The sequence below is a fragment of the Microchirus variegatus genome (assembly GCF_963457635.1).
Source record: "Microchirus variegatus genome assembly, chromosome: 14".
Lineage (NCBI taxonomy): Eukaryota > Metazoa > Chordata > Actinopteri > Pleuronectiformes > Soleidae > Microchirus > Microchirus variegatus.
Genome location: NC_139815.1, coordinates 17,149,610 through 17,168,408, shown reverse-complemented (window position 1 = coordinate 17,168,408; position 18,799 = coordinate 17,149,610). Strand labels below are relative to the sequence as shown.

The window sequence follows — 18,799 nt, the reverse complement described above, 5'->3', positions numbered from 1 at the left end:
AGACAGGGGACATTGTACTGCCAGTGTGAATCTTAATATTACATTAATTATGTTCTAACATACAGTCAACTGTAAAAAATGATTATATCTTATTAAAGGCAATGTTGTGATTCCACTCAAGTATGAAGTCTCTCAGCAAATGGCGTGTTTTCTTAAATGAACAGTTACAGCCTTCTGTTAATCAATACAATGCCCTGCAACCAAGCAACAAAAAAACACAAGTTTATGCTTTCTATGATTAAATGCTTGTTTTTCATCTTGCTGAAAATATATTAAATTACATCGTAACATGCAACACAATAGGAACTCAGTTTGTGCGATCATCGTTCTTTTTCTCTCCAAACATTAAAGCAAAATTGTGTAAGATGATTTATTATCTGTGGACTGTCATCTGTGACGAGTTAGTTTGGTAAATTACCTGATGTAAAAGTATATTTACTGAATGCACTGCCTTCTCAAAATGATGTGGCATGGATTTGGCATTCTGTATTTTATTTCAACACCTCCACGAGTCAGGGCCAGATTTACCAACATGCATATTTTATTCAGTGTGCACTTGTGCTCCAAGTTTACTGAGGCAGCAGCTCATTATTGCCTGTCAGGCATCGTCTTCCAGCAAATGACGGCTCGTGATAGATAAAGTTCAGTGCTGGGATCCTCAGAGACACCAACTCTGAAAACAAATAACATTCAACCTATTGTTCAACTCTACAAAGACTTATCTACATCTGTTATATTAAAATAAGAATGCTTCCAAAAGTTTTAGCTTAATTACATCGTATTAATAATTCAATAGCAGTCAGATTCACGGGTGGAATAATTGAACAGAAGGCAGAAGACACAAAATATACACAAATCACTAAAACCCAAGGAGCCGAGAGAGGGGTAGAGAGAAACCTTAAAAATATCCAACTGCTTGAGTTTCATATGCTTTGAAACAAGGACAAATTGCCTTTTTTACTTAATTACTGCACAATCAACCACACAAAAAAGCTTTCAATCTATTATTATACTTGTGTCCACGACAGATAACTTTATGACATACTTAGTGTATGTCATGTGATAAATGTGGAGTAAAAACTGGCCATAAATTACCGATTCCTTTCCTTTCCAACATTGCCGTCACACATGAGGCCCATTCAATCATTACGAGATGGGAGAAGCAACCCCATGCATAATTCTGTAGATTCATTGTAAACAGCCAAAGTAAACCACAGACAAAAGATGGTTGTTGGACTTACTTATAAAATAAAAGCAAATACTGATCAACCTCAAACAACAAACACTGTTGAATCACTATCCAGAGTGAAGCTGTAAACCGAGATCATAAATAAATAGATCATAGATAAATTAGATCATTATTTTTGAGTGTTTTTTCCTCCAACTTCTCTAACTTCATGGGGATATGTGACAATGAAAAAGAACAGAACACACCGCTGGATAATTATCATATTAAAACAAGCCAAATTGTAAAAAAGAAGAAATACTCAATGAAAAGAAGTTGCAAACTGTTGTAAGGTAAAAATTATGTTGCTGGGTTTATATGGAGACAGTATCTCTGTCTAGGCAAATGTGGTTTTGCAATACATAACATATAGTCTTCCCAGCAAGGTTTGGACACTACTATCATACAGTTTGTAATACCTGGTCTGTCAATATGTCATTTCCCTGCAGTGGCAGTGAAGTGTCAGTGGTATATTATATAATTGTGTGTACATGCACAACCTGGTATTACTAGACATAGGCTGTCAGTCATACAATGTGCACCACAAATAGGACAAAATTGTTCAGTAATACCATGTTTAAAAGTTGGTCACGTTCCTTGGAAACATGCTCAGCCTTGTTGAGGAGTGCTCCCAGGTAATGCCGAGTCTCTTCCTCCTGTAATGTGCACTCTTCTTTACGTTGCTTTAATTCAGTCATCTTCTTCTCAGCCCTCCTGGATGATGGAGAAACAGGAGAAAATAAGACAGTGAGAATGGATGGCAAAAAAGCAAAGGAAACATGCAGGAGAGTTAACAGGACAGTAACTTGAGAGGGTGTCGTATGGATGCAGGCAGGATGAAAATACTGCTGGTTAATCTAACACCTTCTGACAATCTTCACACTTCAGAATGAGAAGGTCCACATTAATCTCAGTTCCTCTACAGAGAGCAGAGGACGGCTCCAGAGACCTGAGCAAATTTGAACCCCGACACAAGATAAATGATGCACTGCAGCAACTGGAACTACTACACTGTAGTACTGTGACTTTGCAGGGTTTATCATAACTTCATCCTGTCACAGAGAGACTTTTATTTATAAGTATTTATAGTCAGTCAGTCAGTCTTGGGAGTTTGCATGTCCACCCATGTGCATGCAGGTTGTCTCCAGTTACTCCACCTCAAAAAAACATGCAGATTAGGGTTCATTTGTGATGAACTAACTATGATGTCCAGGGTGAACCAGGTAAAGAGTGAAAACTGATTGTTTGTAATTCTGTCCATTCATTATAACTCTTCTGCATTAAACATGTTAAAAATCAATTTACAATATATTCAAATATAAAGAACCACAAGCCAATCTGAGAATACTTGGGACAGTGTCTATTTATCTAGGCTTCATCTAGTCTTTAACACATATCCATATATTACATAGTTACTGATTTTATTTGCATAACAATAAAATTGGTAATATATTCTTGAATTTTATTTGGAATGAGGAGTTTACTGACTCCTCATTACAGTGTTCAAGAAAGTCCTGAAATCATATTGTATGCACTCTCGCAGGGATTGCCAGTACAACCGTAGCCTGTTCGGTTGGAGCAGCCAGGGTTTAAAGATCATACTCAAGGGCAACAACAGTGGTATTAATGCTGGAGGAACAAACAATGCTCTTTAACTTTCCTCACACACATTTATCCAGTGTCCAGGGATCAAACTGATGACCTTCCACTCATTTTCCCCTACACACATACACGCATAGTCAAGTGTGGTGATAGTGGCTACCTGCTCAGCTATGCAAACAGACTGCTTCATCTCTATAACCTGATTTGTTCCAACTCATGTGTCAAGAATTGTCTGAATTAAGTTAGATTGCATTACGTTAGACTGCAAATATGACTCGGCGATAACTTCATCGACCAAACACATCTTTAAGATGGTAAAATCAATGATCACTGTGGCATCCATCATCATTCGCGTGTGAGACGAAAGCAGACAACGAGAATATTGAATATTTAGTACCAGTTGGCTTGTCTGCTGAGCTTAAGATCAGCCTCCAGTCTCTTTACATCAGCAGTCAGATTGGCTTTGTCCAGAGCCAGACTCCTGTTCTCTTCCAGCAGACTGGACACTCTGAGTTGCAGCTCGTCCATCTCAATCTTGTTCCCGTGCACCAGCTGCTCCAGCTGCCTGAGTGTCAAGAGCAGATGATAAAAACAACAACGTGATGTATAAAGTCACTGCAAATGGAGCAATATACAGAGATTTGTCGATATGGTAAGAAACACTATGGAGATGTTGGATGTGTTGACACAGTAGCAAACACACAAACATTTAATGATTTCTGATTCCTTTTAACTGACCCTCAGCTCAGCATCACTGTTGAATTTGCTAAGCATGTTTGAGTTTGAGTCGACCATCAGTTTACACACTTCTCACAGCTTTCCTTCAAGCTAACCAAGGTTGTGTAGAGCAGATTGGAAATGAAAGAACTGCCGTTCTCCCTGTGGCCCCATTAAGACCTGGCATTAACACCCAATCTGAGTGATTCAAGTGCATGCATCTCCTGTGACCACATACATGTACGATCAGATCTGAATACTGATGTCATGTCTGTTTGCAAGAACTAAATTACATGTATGTCTTTGTCTTATGTCTTGTGTCTGAATGAGGACTATTACAATTCAGTGACCCATCAAACTTATATTAAAGCGGTAATATTAAGGTAAAAACAAAGAAAATAATCCTGCCAAATTGCATTACTGTTCTTGCTAATTTGAATTAATAATTACTAATCATTTAAGACCTTCTTGTGTAAGCTCCCTCCAATCAAATGTGCATTTGTTGTAATGTCATATGTCTTCTTGTTGTTGTGCTACTAGGCAAAGTCTTGTCAAACCTATTTGATAGATGACGATCTGATGAGACTATGGAATGAATAATGAATAACTATTTAGCATTTCCAAACATCAACAACAAGTGAGAGTGTGTGTTACAAACTGCTGGGTAATTGTTTATAGTTTTTTTTTTAAAAAGAAAAGCAAAATGAAATGTACCCACACTCAAAAGCAGAGAAGCTGCTAATACTGAGTGATTCAAATTACCCTTTCAGTTTCCCAGTAATGTTGCAATGCTCATCCCTGGTGACGGCATCCTTCAGGCGGGCCTGCAGAGCTTGGACCTGCTTTGTGCTTTTCTGCACCTCCGTCCTTCTTTCTTCCACGTCCTCCTGCAAGCGCTCATTTTCTGCCTCTAGCAACATCAGTTGCTTAGACACCTTGGACACTATGTGGACAAAGAAAGGGAGAGAGCGGAGAATTGTAGACTCAATTCAATAAAAGCAGAGCAGCACAGAGGAAGGACATAGAGCCGTGTTATAAGAAGCTGGGATAGCTCAGTGGTATAGTCCACAGACCTTGGTGTGGAGGGCTGGGTTTCAAATCCCAGTCAGGGCAGGTCAAGTTAATAACCAGTGTGGGACCTTAGGCAAGGTCTTTCTCAGATGTGTGAACTTATAAATGTAAGCTGCTTTGGATAAAAGTGTCAGCTAAATGACATGTAATGTAATCAGTAGTATCCTGAATTTTTACCTGTACCTGCACTTCCATTTACCCAGGAAGTATTGTTTTATTTTTAAATCTTTTTGACTGTGCCCTTTACCTTCAGAGTGGTGTCTGCTGTGGTTGGCCTTGGCCTTGACGTGCTGAGCCTCAAGTTGATCAATCAAAACCTGATTCTCTTGCAAAACTAAAAAGGCCTGTTGCTGTAGTTGATGACTGCAGGAAGAAGAGAGAGAATAAGAGAGATTATGTAAACACTAATACTTATATACTTTTTTTATACGTCTGTCAAACTGAACAAATTTAGATTACTGATTGCTGAGCTCTGTGAGCATCACAATATCACGCCAAAAAAAGACTCTAAAGTAAGAGGGAAAAAACACAAGCTAATATCTGGCTTTTGACTGCAATGGGAATAGATACAATGGGCATTCACTCCTGGGTCAAATGACCTGTATTTTTAGTCAGCTTCAGCTCCAAGTATTGGTAATGTAAATATGACACCCAGGTAAAAAGGAAGGAGAAGGAATCAATTATTTAGTGGGTTAAGAAAAGTTTAAAAACCTGCATGTGCCCTCCAGCTTTGGTGTTAATAAATGTTAACTGATGATTAAATAAGGATTGTATTCATTCCCACTGCAGAGAAATGCTAGATGTAAGCAGTTGTTACTGCTGAGGGAATAATATTAAAACAAAAAATATCACAATTGACATAAAACATAACACTGTTTTAATTCATACTAAAAACCTTTTTTGAAAAAGTATAGTTTACTTAAACTATACTAGCATGCCATAATAAATTACAGTCCATCTAAATTACTTTAAAAGCATTAATGAAAATCATCATTTAAACAAAAGACAATAGAGAGGTTGCAAGACTCCAGGTGAAGGTTCCAAAAGCAAAACCTACATTAAGGAATCACAACGCGGCATAAAATGCAGTTAAAAAGCCTTTATATTGGCGAGTTCGAAAGATAAAGCACTTTCCATTCACACCCCGTCTCTAACTGCAGCTGTGTCATGTAAAAGTGTGTGCAATTATCTGACTTACCAGAGAGCTTCATTATTTACAACAAGTAGATAATGTGACTTTGTAAGTGTCAGCAATATTGCAAGCTGGAGGGGAGAATTGGAATGAGAAAGTAATGGTGGACAATAAAGGAGTAGAAAAGAGAATTGCTAATTTTAAAGTATTCTTTCACAGCCTTTATAACTAACACAGAAGATGCTAGCAGCAGTTACAAAGAGAATAGAGTTTATGATCATTTGTGAGGACATCTATAGTCACTTAACATATGCATAAATATCCATACATAACTCTAACCATCTCAAATGAATGAATGCTCTAACCCTCACCATAACTGAAACATAATATGAACATTCATAGAGAGGACCCTCAAAGACATAATAAACACACAGGCAGAGAACTCCTCCTCACCAGTCCTTTTGAGTGACACCTCCAGTCTTCACCATTTCATCATGAAGTCGCTCATTTTCTTTGACAACCTCCTCTACACGCACATGCAACCTCTTCACTTCTTCCTGTGAAAAGCAGACAAAAACACATAAGGACCTCTGGATTTTATAACGACATTTTTTGACATACAGAAAAACCATACCAGAATTCTTCTGCTCTACAGTTTTACCACCCCTTTGCAACACAGAAGAATTTCTATAATGAATTGCCATCCAGAGACAGTGACTAAGGCTGGGAACACCTTTGCTACTGTGCAACACCTCCAGCGGAACTGGATCTGGATGTTCTCCTTGCACACAAAGTGTGGCAAAATGTCTTTTTTTAATGACATCAACAAAAGAGGGAAGGTTTAAGGTTTTCTAATTTCTTCCCCATCTCATATATTTTTGCTTTTCTTCAGTGACAGATGCAATAACCTGTTTTTAACAAGCTACTACAGAGTCTGTGCTTGAAGATGGAAAAATAAACTAAAAATTAATTCCATTTCAACATTTACTGTAACAGCCTTGCAACACATAGACAACAACAAAGCCTTTTGTTTTTCTGTGAAATTGCTCATCGTCACTGTACATTATTCATGAGTGAAATTATTAGCCTTAAAGAATATATAAACTACTGCAAAAGCAATAAACAAAGTTCAATATATATCTATATACATACAAACTTTTTATTTACATGATTTGTTTTTTTTTTATTTCAGAAATACTGAGTCAAAATCAGTTAAAATATCCTTCATATACCAGCACTTGAATTATAATGTGTCTTCTTTTTTCACCACCCAAGTGTATTGCAGATTTTTATCCCATGGGTTGTATAAATGGAAGGCAGCACATTAAATGCAGAATGAACTGCTGCTCATGGCTCTGATAACACAGCCCATTTAACATTCTCATGCAGGTTGATGTGACAGATGATTGAGGGGGTAATAAGTAGAAACTCACACACACACAAATGCACACAATCAGTCAAAGACACTTTACCTCCATGGTTTGTAGAAGAGTATCTTTCTCATTCATCCTGTCATCATAGGCCAACAGTAGCGGGGACAAATACTTAATGTCAAGCTACAAAAAAAAGAACATGGCATAAAATTGGGTAAAACGTCACACGTATTACACACAAGGGTAACTTAAGGCAGGGAAATGCATTTCAGCTCGCCAGTTGCAATCTTTGTTCTGTAAAATCATACCAAATGCAAATTAGCTTTAGTTTTCTTTTCTCTTCAGCTAAATCTACCAGTAACAGCTTATGTTTGAGTTATTTTATGTTTTCTGAGGATTCTGTGCATTTGGGGATTAGGCAAACTGGACATTCTGAATTGACCGTACGTGCGAGTGTGTGAGTGAATGGCTGTTTGTCTCTATATGTGGCCCTGTGATGGACTGGCGACCTGCCTTTCAAGGTCACTTCACTTCCTGTCCTCTTGTTTCTTCCCCACCTGTGCTGATCGTCTGCCCCGCCCCAATTAGCCACACCTGTTACTTGTTAACTCTTCTAATCAGTTAATCAGGGCCAGAGAATCTTTCTGTTTTCAGTAAGAGTTCCAGCAGTTTACCTCGTTTTTTCTAGTGTATGACCCAGTTTTGTTATTTATGATTTAGACCTTTGTCTGTGAGTTTCCAAATACCTCTGTTTTATTGAACTGACCTCTAAAGTATTAAAACCAGCTGTGATTCAACCCTTACCTTGGTGGAGCCCTGCTCTTGAGTCATTTTGTCTGATATGAGCTACCGTGCATGCTGGTTTGGTCATTTGAGTGATAAAGCATACTTATCTCTGTGCGAAAATGATTACGCACAATTTGACAAGAGTAAATCACTTTCATGAGACAAAGAATTGATAATAAAATTATTATCCACTGATATTAAAAATGACATGCACAATCATGTTAAACATATTGATACAATGTGATTATTAACATTTACTGACCAGCCAGGGAGGAGGAGTGCCAGTCTGTGGTAGGCCACTGATTTTGGAGCTCTAAATGGTGAATAGACAGACCAATAGACAGAGACAGACAGACAGGAAAAAAAGAAAGTGAGTCAGCAGGTACTACATCATCATCATCATCATCATCATCATCATCAAAACAAGGGTTTATATACTGTAAAAGGTGTACTTCACATAAGGAAGGGCAATAATTCAATAACAATACATAATGTAATGTCACAGTTTCTATGTGGCTGTTTTTGCATTGTGCACAGCCATAACACATATTTGTTAATGAATATGTTTAGTAAAAGTTTAAAACCACAATTAGCTTCCATTTTTATGTATTCATTTATAAAACAAATAGCATTTTGGCTTTATCCTCCAGCCCTACTATCATATACTTGTATAAAACATGACAGATACACCAGGTTTAAGTCTTGCATGTTACAAGTCATATACCGTATATAAATAGTATACAGTAAACATTATACAACATATACCTAAAGCAGTTAATAAAATAACTATATATATATATATATATATATATATATATACCGTATTTTCCGCACTATAAGGCGCACCGGATTATAAGGCGCACCTTCAATGAATGTCCTATTTTAGAACTGTTTTCATATATAGGGCGCACCGGATTATAAGGGGCATAGAATAGAAAATATTGCAGACAAACGTTTGACTGGGGTTGCGTAATGCATCCACTAGATGGAGCTGTGCTAAAGGGAATGTCAACAAAACAGATAAAGTCAAACTTTACCAATTGATCCATATATAAGGCGCTCCGGATTATAAGGCGCACTGTTGTTTTTTGAGAAAATTAAGGGCTTTTAAGTGTGCCTTATAGTGCGGAAAATACGGTATATATTTATATATATATAGTACAGGAAAAATTTCAGTGACACAATGACAACATTTTCATATAAAGGAAACAAATGTGGAATCAAAAGCCAGTTATTATCTTCACTTTTCTTGTCCCATTTTAGCTAATTAAACCAAATCACAGTACATTTCTATCCATTATTATTTAAATATTCTACAGTTGAACTGCTTCCTAATTGTGCTCCTTTATCTTTCCCGTTTCACCGTGTCACATTTTTCAGCAGGCAGTGATGAGGGCGAGCACAGCCAGGCAGCTCCATACATATGAAGCAAACTGATAACGATGGAAGCAGTGGATCTCCTGGTGTGAAGACACAGCATGTGGTGGCCATGAATAAAACCCCAGGCTGGATTTTTTTTTTCCAGCGGCATAGTGCACACACCGCAACGCCCAGCATGGACAGATATTCAAAGACAGGAACAAGAAACTCCTTTAGTCCAACTATCAGATGGAGGGACAAGGGGAAAAGAGCCTTACCTTACCCAGCAGGTCTCTGGTTCAAAGGCAGATTTATATCTTCAAGGCTTAGCCACGAAGAACTGTATTTTTAGTATTGAAACTTGAAAAAGAACATGATGTTCTATTCACAGGTTGAGGAGATAAGGTTAATGAATTAGACTGAAGGTGGAAGCGATGAAAGGAGTACACTGCAGGACAGAGCAGGAGATCTTATACACCTGGTTTCATTTAACTGTGGCAACTTGAGATAGGGTGAGACAAATTGACTGACAAGTGCAAAGGTTCCTGGTGCAATTGCCTGACACTAGAGGCTCTTCTACAGCTGAGCTTTTTAGTGAAGCCTATTCCACAGTCTCTAGAGTGGGTTTCCACAGAGAAGGCAGATTACATTATCTGTATATTCAAAGTCATTGACAAGGTATGATCTTGTATCTTGTCATACCTCTTGTTTGGACAATGGCCTGAAGCAGGTTTGGTAGCGGCTCAGCTCCACATTCAGACGGTGAACTGTCATTTTGAGGGCATCATTTTCATCCACCAGCTCCTGAGCATGTTGCCTCAAATTCTGTATCTCTGCCTGGCTGCCTGGAAGCACTGTGCATTAAAAGCTATGAATATTTTTCAGACATTATGGAATCATCTATCTTGTGAGCAGGCAAAGCAAAATAATAATAATAATAATATTTAAATAATACTTTACATCACAAAAATAAAGTGTCAACATTTTTAAAGCCATACAATATGCAACAGCCATAATTTCAGGAGGACAGAACAGAGAGATGGTGAAAACTAAAATATATAATATAATGAGTATAATAGTGTACTGTGCTCCAGTACGTTTCCATACTGGTTTCTCCTGCCAACCAGGTCATAGTTATAAACCTCCAAGCCAACCTGCTACAGATTGTCAATGTTCTGTCAATGTTCTCTCAACTTTTGAACTCTTTTTGATTTTCCATACTTCCCTGTTTCGTTTCATTGCTCTTCGTCTCATCATGCTAAGGAAAGGTTGGGGGATAAAGCATCAGAGCCATCTTAACCATCTCCAGCTCCTTCCTTTCACGCCATCACGTACATCTACCTGCAGTGGCTCACTGCTTCATTTCCTCTCTATCTTTCTCCTTTCCTTTCATCCCTTTTCCTCTTTTACACTTTCCTCCACTCTGTCACTTCTCTTTCTCTGTGTGTGTGTCTCCAGTGGGTTCCTTCAACCTACCTGCAGATGACCTCGGGGTTGAAAAAGCTTGGCTCTGACTGATCTCCTGTTCCAGGCGCTGCAGTCTCTCCTCCAATAGCTTTTGTTCCTCTGCCATTCTAGTTTTCTTTGGCAGCGTTGCGTCCCTCTGCACCTCGCTGTGCATGTTGGGCTTTGGAGACAGCTGGGTGGGGTGTTTTTGGTTTTTGGCTTGACTGGGGATGTCTGTTGTAAGGATGGCTGGCACAGCTGAAACATTAAAGTTAAACATAAATATATATATATATATTCTAAATTGAAGGATTCATTTGGCAGTTACACAAATAAAGCACATTTTTGGAGCTGTTATTTTAAATACAGCATAACCATTTTACAGACACAGAAATCAAATGGCAGAAACCCAAACAACAATCATTACAAGCACAAGAGTAGAACGGAGAGTTTAAAAGCATGTGGAAAAGATGAAAGAGTGTACATTGAAACTCGTGGAGGATATCGCAGTTTCGAGTGGGTTTAACAATCGCACTTTTTCAAATGGTTATTGGTCAGTATTATATATATATAGCCCTGTCTTGATTGCTCGATTGCCAACTCAAAGCTGCTTTTTTTGCCATTTACCCATTCGCTCACACATTCATACAGCACATCTATGTGCAGCACTATCACAACCATGCATAGCGCTACCAGCACAGGCGTCAGGAGCAATTCAGGTTCAAGTGTCTTGCCCAGGGATACGTCAGCATGTAAACTAGAGGAGCCAGGGATCGAACCCACGAAGACGATCCGATCTACCAATGATCCACGGCTCCCCCCCTCAAATCAAAATTGCAATATGAAAAAATGCAAAAAAACAAACAACAAAGGGTCCAATTTAGGATGTTTCCTTTTGCAGCACACCTGACCCAGGGTTAAGAATTTATGTCAATGAAAGATCCTCATATTTGACCAATTCCTCCCCCGATTTGAATGAAGGAGTCATGATTTTGATAGAATCCGCCACTCACTGGAGCCAATCCTAGCTGACATGACAGTGAGTATATAAAGAGAAAGGGCAGAGCAATGTTTAGTGTGTAATGGTTTAACCAAACAACAGTTGAATGAGGAAACAAATGTATTGTTTTGTACTGTATTGGATATTTCTACATCTAAAGGATGCCTTGCTTCTTAGTAATAAACACAGTGATAGTTCTTAACAAATGGCACACAAATTAAGCTGTACGCTAGATTCAGCAAAATGAATAAATAAATAAACAGCAAGCAGCTGTAGAACATACGTGGTAGATCTTGTTTGTGCCTGCCAGAGCTCTTGAAGACTTTCTTCTTAGAGGAGCTGGTCTCAGGAAACTGGTTGCTGGTTTCCTCTGTGAAATCTGTGTAATAAGATCATTCTTCCATCAGTGAGTGAATACAATTGCAGAGGACAGCATGGCTTATATAAGCCCCATTTTGCCATGAACTGCCTCCTTTTGGCTTAGCTAATTTATAATAGTGATGAGGATTTCTCTAATGAGCTAAATCAGCATTATGGTTGTGACTAAACAACATGTTTCCAATACAAGACCTGTGTCTCTTTCCTTCACTACAGGCAGTGCATTCATATGTTGTATATGCGCCGGTTGGATTCTAAATGAGCATGCACATCTTTCCTTAATTAATCTAAAAAGCCATCAAATGTCTTCCAATCACAACTGAAATACAACATCAACAGCTACAACATTGCAGTATCACAACAGCTTCCAAATTCGATTGTCATGTTATCAAATTTGAGGTCATGACTTTGTTAAACCCTACTGTGTTTACACACTTATACACACATGTCTATACCAGTTTGTGCACCCACCTCCTGTTCGTTTAAAGTCAGTATCTGTAGCAGGCATTCCTCCATCAGGTATCTGAGTTGGCAGGGTTGTTTTGGTCTGCACAACAAACAGACAGACAAACCGACAGCCAGACAGTCAGGTAATCAGACAGACAAGTAACTCCTTTCAACCTGATTAGTGAAAGCCACACCATCAGTTTCCCTTTGAGGGAGGCTATTACAGAGGCTACTGGACTATAAAATCCTGTGCATTTATTGACACACTATAAAAAACATAAGTCACAGAGTTGAGTTCAGAGTGAAGTGGGGTTGCTGTTGAAAAAGGAATAACATGTACAGACAGTAGATGACTAAATGAGGTGTTTCATAAACCAACTACAACCTGCATGTATGTCAGGACACAATTGTAAGTTGTGATTACAAGGAATTCTCAGTTCATATGCCAGCACAGCAGATGGATTTTTTTTTCACACCCACTCACATCCTTAACACAGCATCTGATAAAAGAGACTGTCTGTTTACAGTACTGTATATTTCTTGGGGTCAAATTCAGATTCAGTATTTCTTGAGGAGTTAATTTGTGTGTGTGTGTGCTCACTGCCCACCACACAGTATCGTACAAGGAAGAGAAAAATCATGTTTCCAACTAATTTTGTACGAGTGAGGTTTAGCAGCAGGCAGCCAGACTTCAAGACAGTCTGAACAGACTATTGTAAGACTGGAAAAAGCCCTTTGGGGCCATTATAGGCAAGTAACTCGAGGTTGGTAGCAGAAAACACTACAAGAACATGAACTGAACAATACCCCACAAGTCTGTGAGAACAGCCTCTTGGGTATATATATAATGACTGGGATACTGAGCAGAAGCCTGCCAAACAAAAATACATTTACTGTTCAGACCATGGGGAAATCATTGACAATAAGTAAGGAAAGGAAAACATTTTGGGCTCTGAGAGAAAGACATTTCAGTTGTGTGGCTGGTGGGGAAAAAAAGAAGTGGACATTATGGTCAGTAACTAAAATAAATCACAATTACAAAAGGGAGCTTTAAAGGTAGCTTATAGGCCTGGAATAAAACTGAATTGTCAACATCAGAATTGATGAATCATTGGTGGGAAACACTGCAAAAGTGTATTTTCTAGCAATGGGAGACATTAAATGTCTAATTTTTGCAGGTAAACCTGTAAAAATGTAAAAGTAAAAAAGTAAAAGTAAATTTCCACTAACAGTGACTGAAAGCATATGTCAATTTTGTAAGTACTTAAAATTATTACTTAGTTCAACAGCAAGGATACAGATATTTTTTGTACACATCTCTGTAAATACACTGTATCTTTATTATGTGTGCAACTGTGCCGCCCTGTGGGTGTAACTGCTATTACAATAAGCTTCAGAGACATCACAAACTGAACTATGTAAAAATATGTTAACTACATTCTGTAGTTATCTTCCTTCAGAACACACATTCAGAAAACACTGCGTTTAAAGTCGATCATCCAACTCTCAGACTATAACAAAAGGAGTGTGTCATGTACTGTACACTACCGTTCAAAGGTTTGGGGTCACTTAGAAATGTCCTTATTTTTGAAGGAAAAACACTTTTTTCAATGAATATTGAATTAATCAGAAATGGACTCTATACATTGTTAATGTAGTAAACGACTATTCTAGCTGCAAACGTCTGGTTTTTAATGGAATATGTACATAGGTGTATATAGGCCCATTTCCAGTGTTCTAATGGTACATTGTGTTTGCTAATCACGTTAGAAGGCTATTGGATGATTAGAAAACCCTTGAAAACCCTTGTACATTTATGTTAGCACAGCTAACACAAAACAGTTTTGCTGGTTCTTTGACGAAAGCAAAGTTTGAAGGACAAAATTATTATTTTGAATAAAAATCATTAATTTTAATCTTGTCAATGTCTTGACTATATTTTCTATTCATTTTGCAACTCTTTTGATGAATAAAAGTGTGACTTTTAATGGAAAACACAACAAAAATTTTATAGGTGAGCCCAAACTTTTGAACGGTGGTGTATATTAGACAGTGATCAGAACACTGCCTGCTTGGATATGTTTTGTGTTTACCACGCCGTCTTTTCTCTACATATTCCTACCCAAAGAAGCGTAGTTAGAAGCAGCAGGTGTTTGTGTTACACTTTCAAATTGCTGTCAATATATTATGTGTAGTTTGAATGTTGCTGTTTTTCAACATGTTTTATCTGCTGTCCATTTTTCACATCAAATCGTCTCATAAATCATGTTCTGGTTCTCCTCAGGCAGTGCACTAAACACTTTGTACGGCACAGAACATAATGACTCACCATTAGAAAAAACCTAATCTGTCTCAGTAAGACATTCTGGTGGACCAGGAACTGCATCTCCTCAAATAAATAAATCCCACTATAACATATACTGCATATACTGTATGTGTTTGTTGTATAACATGATTTGTTACTGTGATAAGCTTTTCTTATTGGCCAATAAGCAAAAGAAGTTGAAGTTTAACTATTGTGTTAAAAAGCTCCGTCTGTCTACAGTTATTTAAGCAGGGGATAAAGTTTCCAATTAGTTTTCAGTGACAACTACTGAGATTAGCATCACAAACCTTAAATACCTTAGATTTTAGAGGCAGGGCATAAAGAGGTTCTGTGATTGAACAAGTCGCCCCTCCATCCAGGGTTTGGTAGATGTGGTCCTCCCCAACCTCTTCATTCTCTACTTTATCTTCCTTGTCTTCTAGCTCATTGTCTGAGTGGTCAGAGGAGGACAAACGCTGTCGGCTGCCCAAATCTTCAGACCATCTGTCTCTAAAGAGGGTAAATAATTGAATAGTGGAAGGGAAATTAGGTTTCATTTAAATGTAGTTTTCTTAGAGGGACAAAGTAAGACAAACTATTGAGCCTCTACTTTAAGTTTTTCTGATAGCAAAATACTTCAGTTATTATACACATTAAATGACATTAAATCAGCAACTATATGAGCGTCATTAACTCTTGAGAGATGTCACAGTGTCTTCAGCAACACAGAATTAAGAATATAAAAGATTCATGACAAGATTATAATGCTCAAAAACAGATTGTTGACAAGGAATATAATACAAGTAAATAATATTATTCATTTTGCAAACAGCTCTTTTACTGGTGATCATATATAATATCTGGAAGCAGGAACACCCATGTTTCACTTTAGTCTCTGGGACTGATTTTCTGATTTGTTTATGTGACACCCCTGCACACATAATTAATAACAATTTCTTACAGAGATTGTAATAAGATGGCATATTTTACCTGTTGTAAAGTGCTGTGCTGATGTTTGGCTCAGATATGAAGGACTCTGATCTGTCAGTCTCAGAGAGAGACCTAGCTCTGGCAAGAGGGATGGCCCATGTTTGTCCAGTGAGCGATGAAGACAAGATGGCTGCAGCTAAGGCTGATCTGTAGGTGAAAAGACACAATCCATTTAATATTTTGCTGAACAGAAAGTTATGAGTTATGAGTTCATTTTGTTGTAATGTTGATATTGGTGCAATAAAATATGTAAAGATATCACGGTTCCTTAAAGGAATTCAGGCTAGTTGGTTGAAGAAAGAACAAAACCAGACTCAGTATATACCACAAAGAAATTAAACACCATTCTTGCAATTAAGTTTGTTGTAAAGAAAGTTAATTTATGATGATTATTAGTAAAAGTATAAGTAAATACATTTCATTGCCGAATGATGACGGTGAAAGTTCTTACAGAAATAAAGCATCAAGTACTTTTTGGGAGGATAGATAGAGGCATCATCTTCAAAACATGGGTCAACACGAGAGATTACAGTAAACAGTTTAACAGGAAAGAGTTTCAGGAACAACAGCAGAATTAAATATTGTTGAGAGGTTAAACATGATGGACAGTGTTAGATACCTGGGCCTCTCAGGTGAGGGGTCAGGGCTGCGGGGGGGTGGGGTACGAGGCACTGCAGGCTTTGGAGCAATGGAGGCAGCGGGGATCAAACCAGGAGCTATGTGCCTCTACACACACAGAGAGACACAAGACACACACACACACACAAGGAAGGTTAGGGAGAGTGTTAGCATTACCTTGACATGAAACACCCAGACACTCAGACAGGTTCACTATAATTGTACAAACTTGATTTGAAGTCTATTTATTTGGACAGCACAACCACAGCCTTATTTCTGACTTTAACTGACTACAATTAAAATCTTAGTCCTTAATATAACCAGTTCCTCAAATATAAGGTCCTGATTCATTAAGACCAGGTTTTGGTCTCCGTGACGATGAGTGTTCCTGACAAGGACAGTGTTTATGCCAGAAACAGTCCTGCAGAGGTAACAAATACAAGTAAACAAACACAAACACACACAGACAGTTGGTTTCAAGACAACAATAAAAAGCAGGGTTTGGGTCAGTCCATAAAATTAATTAAATCCAAACTGAGGAAAAACAGGCTCAAAACACAGAGGGTAAGTACAAAGAAAACACAGTAGAATCATCACACATTTTGATTAAAGAGATTAAAAGCACCGACATTTCCTCTGGAGAAGTATTGAAGAACACTTTACCTGCTTTTCCCCCAAAATAAACAAGTAATTAAACATAATACGACACCCAAAGTCAACTAACAACATTAAAAGCATTACAGTGCATGTCATTTGCAAAGCATACGTTAATTCAGTCTAAAATAACTGTAAATACAAAACAAAACTAAAAGGTTAGGTTAAGGTTAGGGCATACATTTGTTAAGGTTAATGATCTGGATACCGCTGTCTAAATGAACCGAAGTCAGTGCAGTAAACGGGGTTTTGTGGGGTTAGCACCTGGTTTTAGGGCTGGGGTGATGTTTGGTGAAAGGTTAGGTATTTAGCTGTGATGTTTAAGGTGAAACAGAATGCTGCGCGAGAATGTGCATGTGCATATACACATACACACAGACATTTACAAATAATAATAGAATGATATATGAAATAATAAATAAGTAGTAAATAGATCAGTGGATCCCAGATCAGCCAATGTTTGGGTCAACAAAACTAGTTCCACGCGCCACAAGAGCTGTAAACGTCACTGAACTGTCGTAAACAAACTTTAGCATTACTTGTCTTTTGTTGACGTGAGACAAAAAGCGGGACAAAAGCTTCAATTGTTTTCTTTACGAGTCAACACTTACAAACTCCTTGTCTCTGTCCCTCTGAAGTTTCTTCAACATGGTGTTAAACAGCACGTTTGAGAGCCTCGTTCAGGTTTTCAGGTTTAAGCTAACACCTCGTGACGTGGTGACCGCGTATCCCGCGAATATATAAAAAAAAACATTCGCAAAGTTTACATTCGCGCTGTCATAAGTGCCGCATGAACTGCTACATGAACAATAAAACAGCGTGATGCTAACTACAGTCAACAGGGTGGTCGCCACAGGCTCTGCTCGTATCTAGACGCTTTTCAGACAGCAGGCACGTCGATACAAAGTTAACGCTGATTGGCTGAGAGAGTGGAAAAGAACCAATCAGTGAGTGACATAATTCACTTAGCAACGGTGTACCTAACAACAGGCTGCCTGACCAACAGGGGGCAGTGTTGTTCCGTTTAATACAAGCCCAAGCCACCTTTCTTTCCTTCTGTCTTTTTTCTTTCTTTTCTTTTCTTTTCTTTGTAGGGGGACTGGTAAAATTGCTGGAAACCTATTTTTTCTACTTTTCCACACTGCGGAACAAATAATGGACCATCTTATCTGTATGTATTGTTTTAGTCTCAACCATCTGGCTGAAACTTGTCTGAAAAATTCAAAGTAGGTTTTATTAAGTATTATTCATTAACGAATGGGTGAAATATGAATAATACAATGTATAGTCAACTAATTTGACTTATTCATTTTATTCCCTTGTCCTGTGAAGTGAATAAAATGTGCTCACTTCCACACACGACAAGTACAGACCACACGTGTCATGTGTCAGAGATCTCAGCATTGGCTCGAAGGGTTAAACTTAATCACTGCGTTTGTTTTTTCTGCCTGTATGATGGTGAATTAGGATGCTATGTGAGCACAAGTCAAAATTACAAACTGAGAGTTGACTTTGTGAATGCTGTGGTCAAACATCATTCCAGTCATTCCCAAAGTGCTTGGCCACTGACACACACATACCCCAGTAGTTTATTGAATTATATAATAAAATACAAATCAAGGAAACTGGTTTTGTCCCCATTTTATTGACATACGATTTTACACATTTGGACACAGACTTACCAACAAAGTATTTT

At 38.1% G+C, this 18,799-nt stretch overlaps 1 protein-coding gene across 1 annotated transcript in view; it reads right to left on the bottom strand.

Moving 5' to 3' along the window:
- cep89 (centrosomal protein 89) overlaps window positions 1-17,753 on the bottom strand; it is a gene marked incomplete at both ends in the record, with an annotated part of 51,921 nt that extends 34,168 nt beyond the window's left edge. Inside the window, 15 exons of the mRNA XM_083900568.1 lie at window positions 1,798-1,939; window positions 3,225-3,392; window positions 4,307-4,487; window positions 4,863-4,978; window positions 6,201-6,304; window positions 7,220-7,303; window positions 8,169-8,219; window positions 9,968-10,110; window positions 10,742-10,969; window positions 11,995-12,090; window positions 12,561-12,636; window positions 15,159-15,351; window positions 15,832-15,978; window positions 16,451-16,557; window positions 17,715-17,753. Coding sequence (XP_083756694.1) covers window positions 1,798-1,939; window positions 3,225-3,392; window positions 4,307-4,487; window positions 4,863-4,978; window positions 6,201-6,304; window positions 7,220-7,303; window positions 8,169-8,219; window positions 9,968-10,110; window positions 10,742-10,969; window positions 11,995-12,090; window positions 12,561-12,636; window positions 15,159-15,351; window positions 15,832-15,978; window positions 16,451-16,557; window positions 17,715-17,753 — 1,875 coding nt within the window. The remainder of the gene's footprint in view (window positions 1-1,797; window positions 1,940-3,224; window positions 3,393-4,306; window positions 4,488-4,862; window positions 4,979-6,200; window positions 6,305-7,219; window positions 7,304-8,168; window positions 8,220-9,967; window positions 10,111-10,741; window positions 10,970-11,994; window positions 12,091-12,560; window positions 12,637-15,158; window positions 15,352-15,831; window positions 15,979-16,450; window positions 16,558-17,714) is intronic.
- Window positions 17,754-18,799: the final 1,046 nt, after the last annotated feature.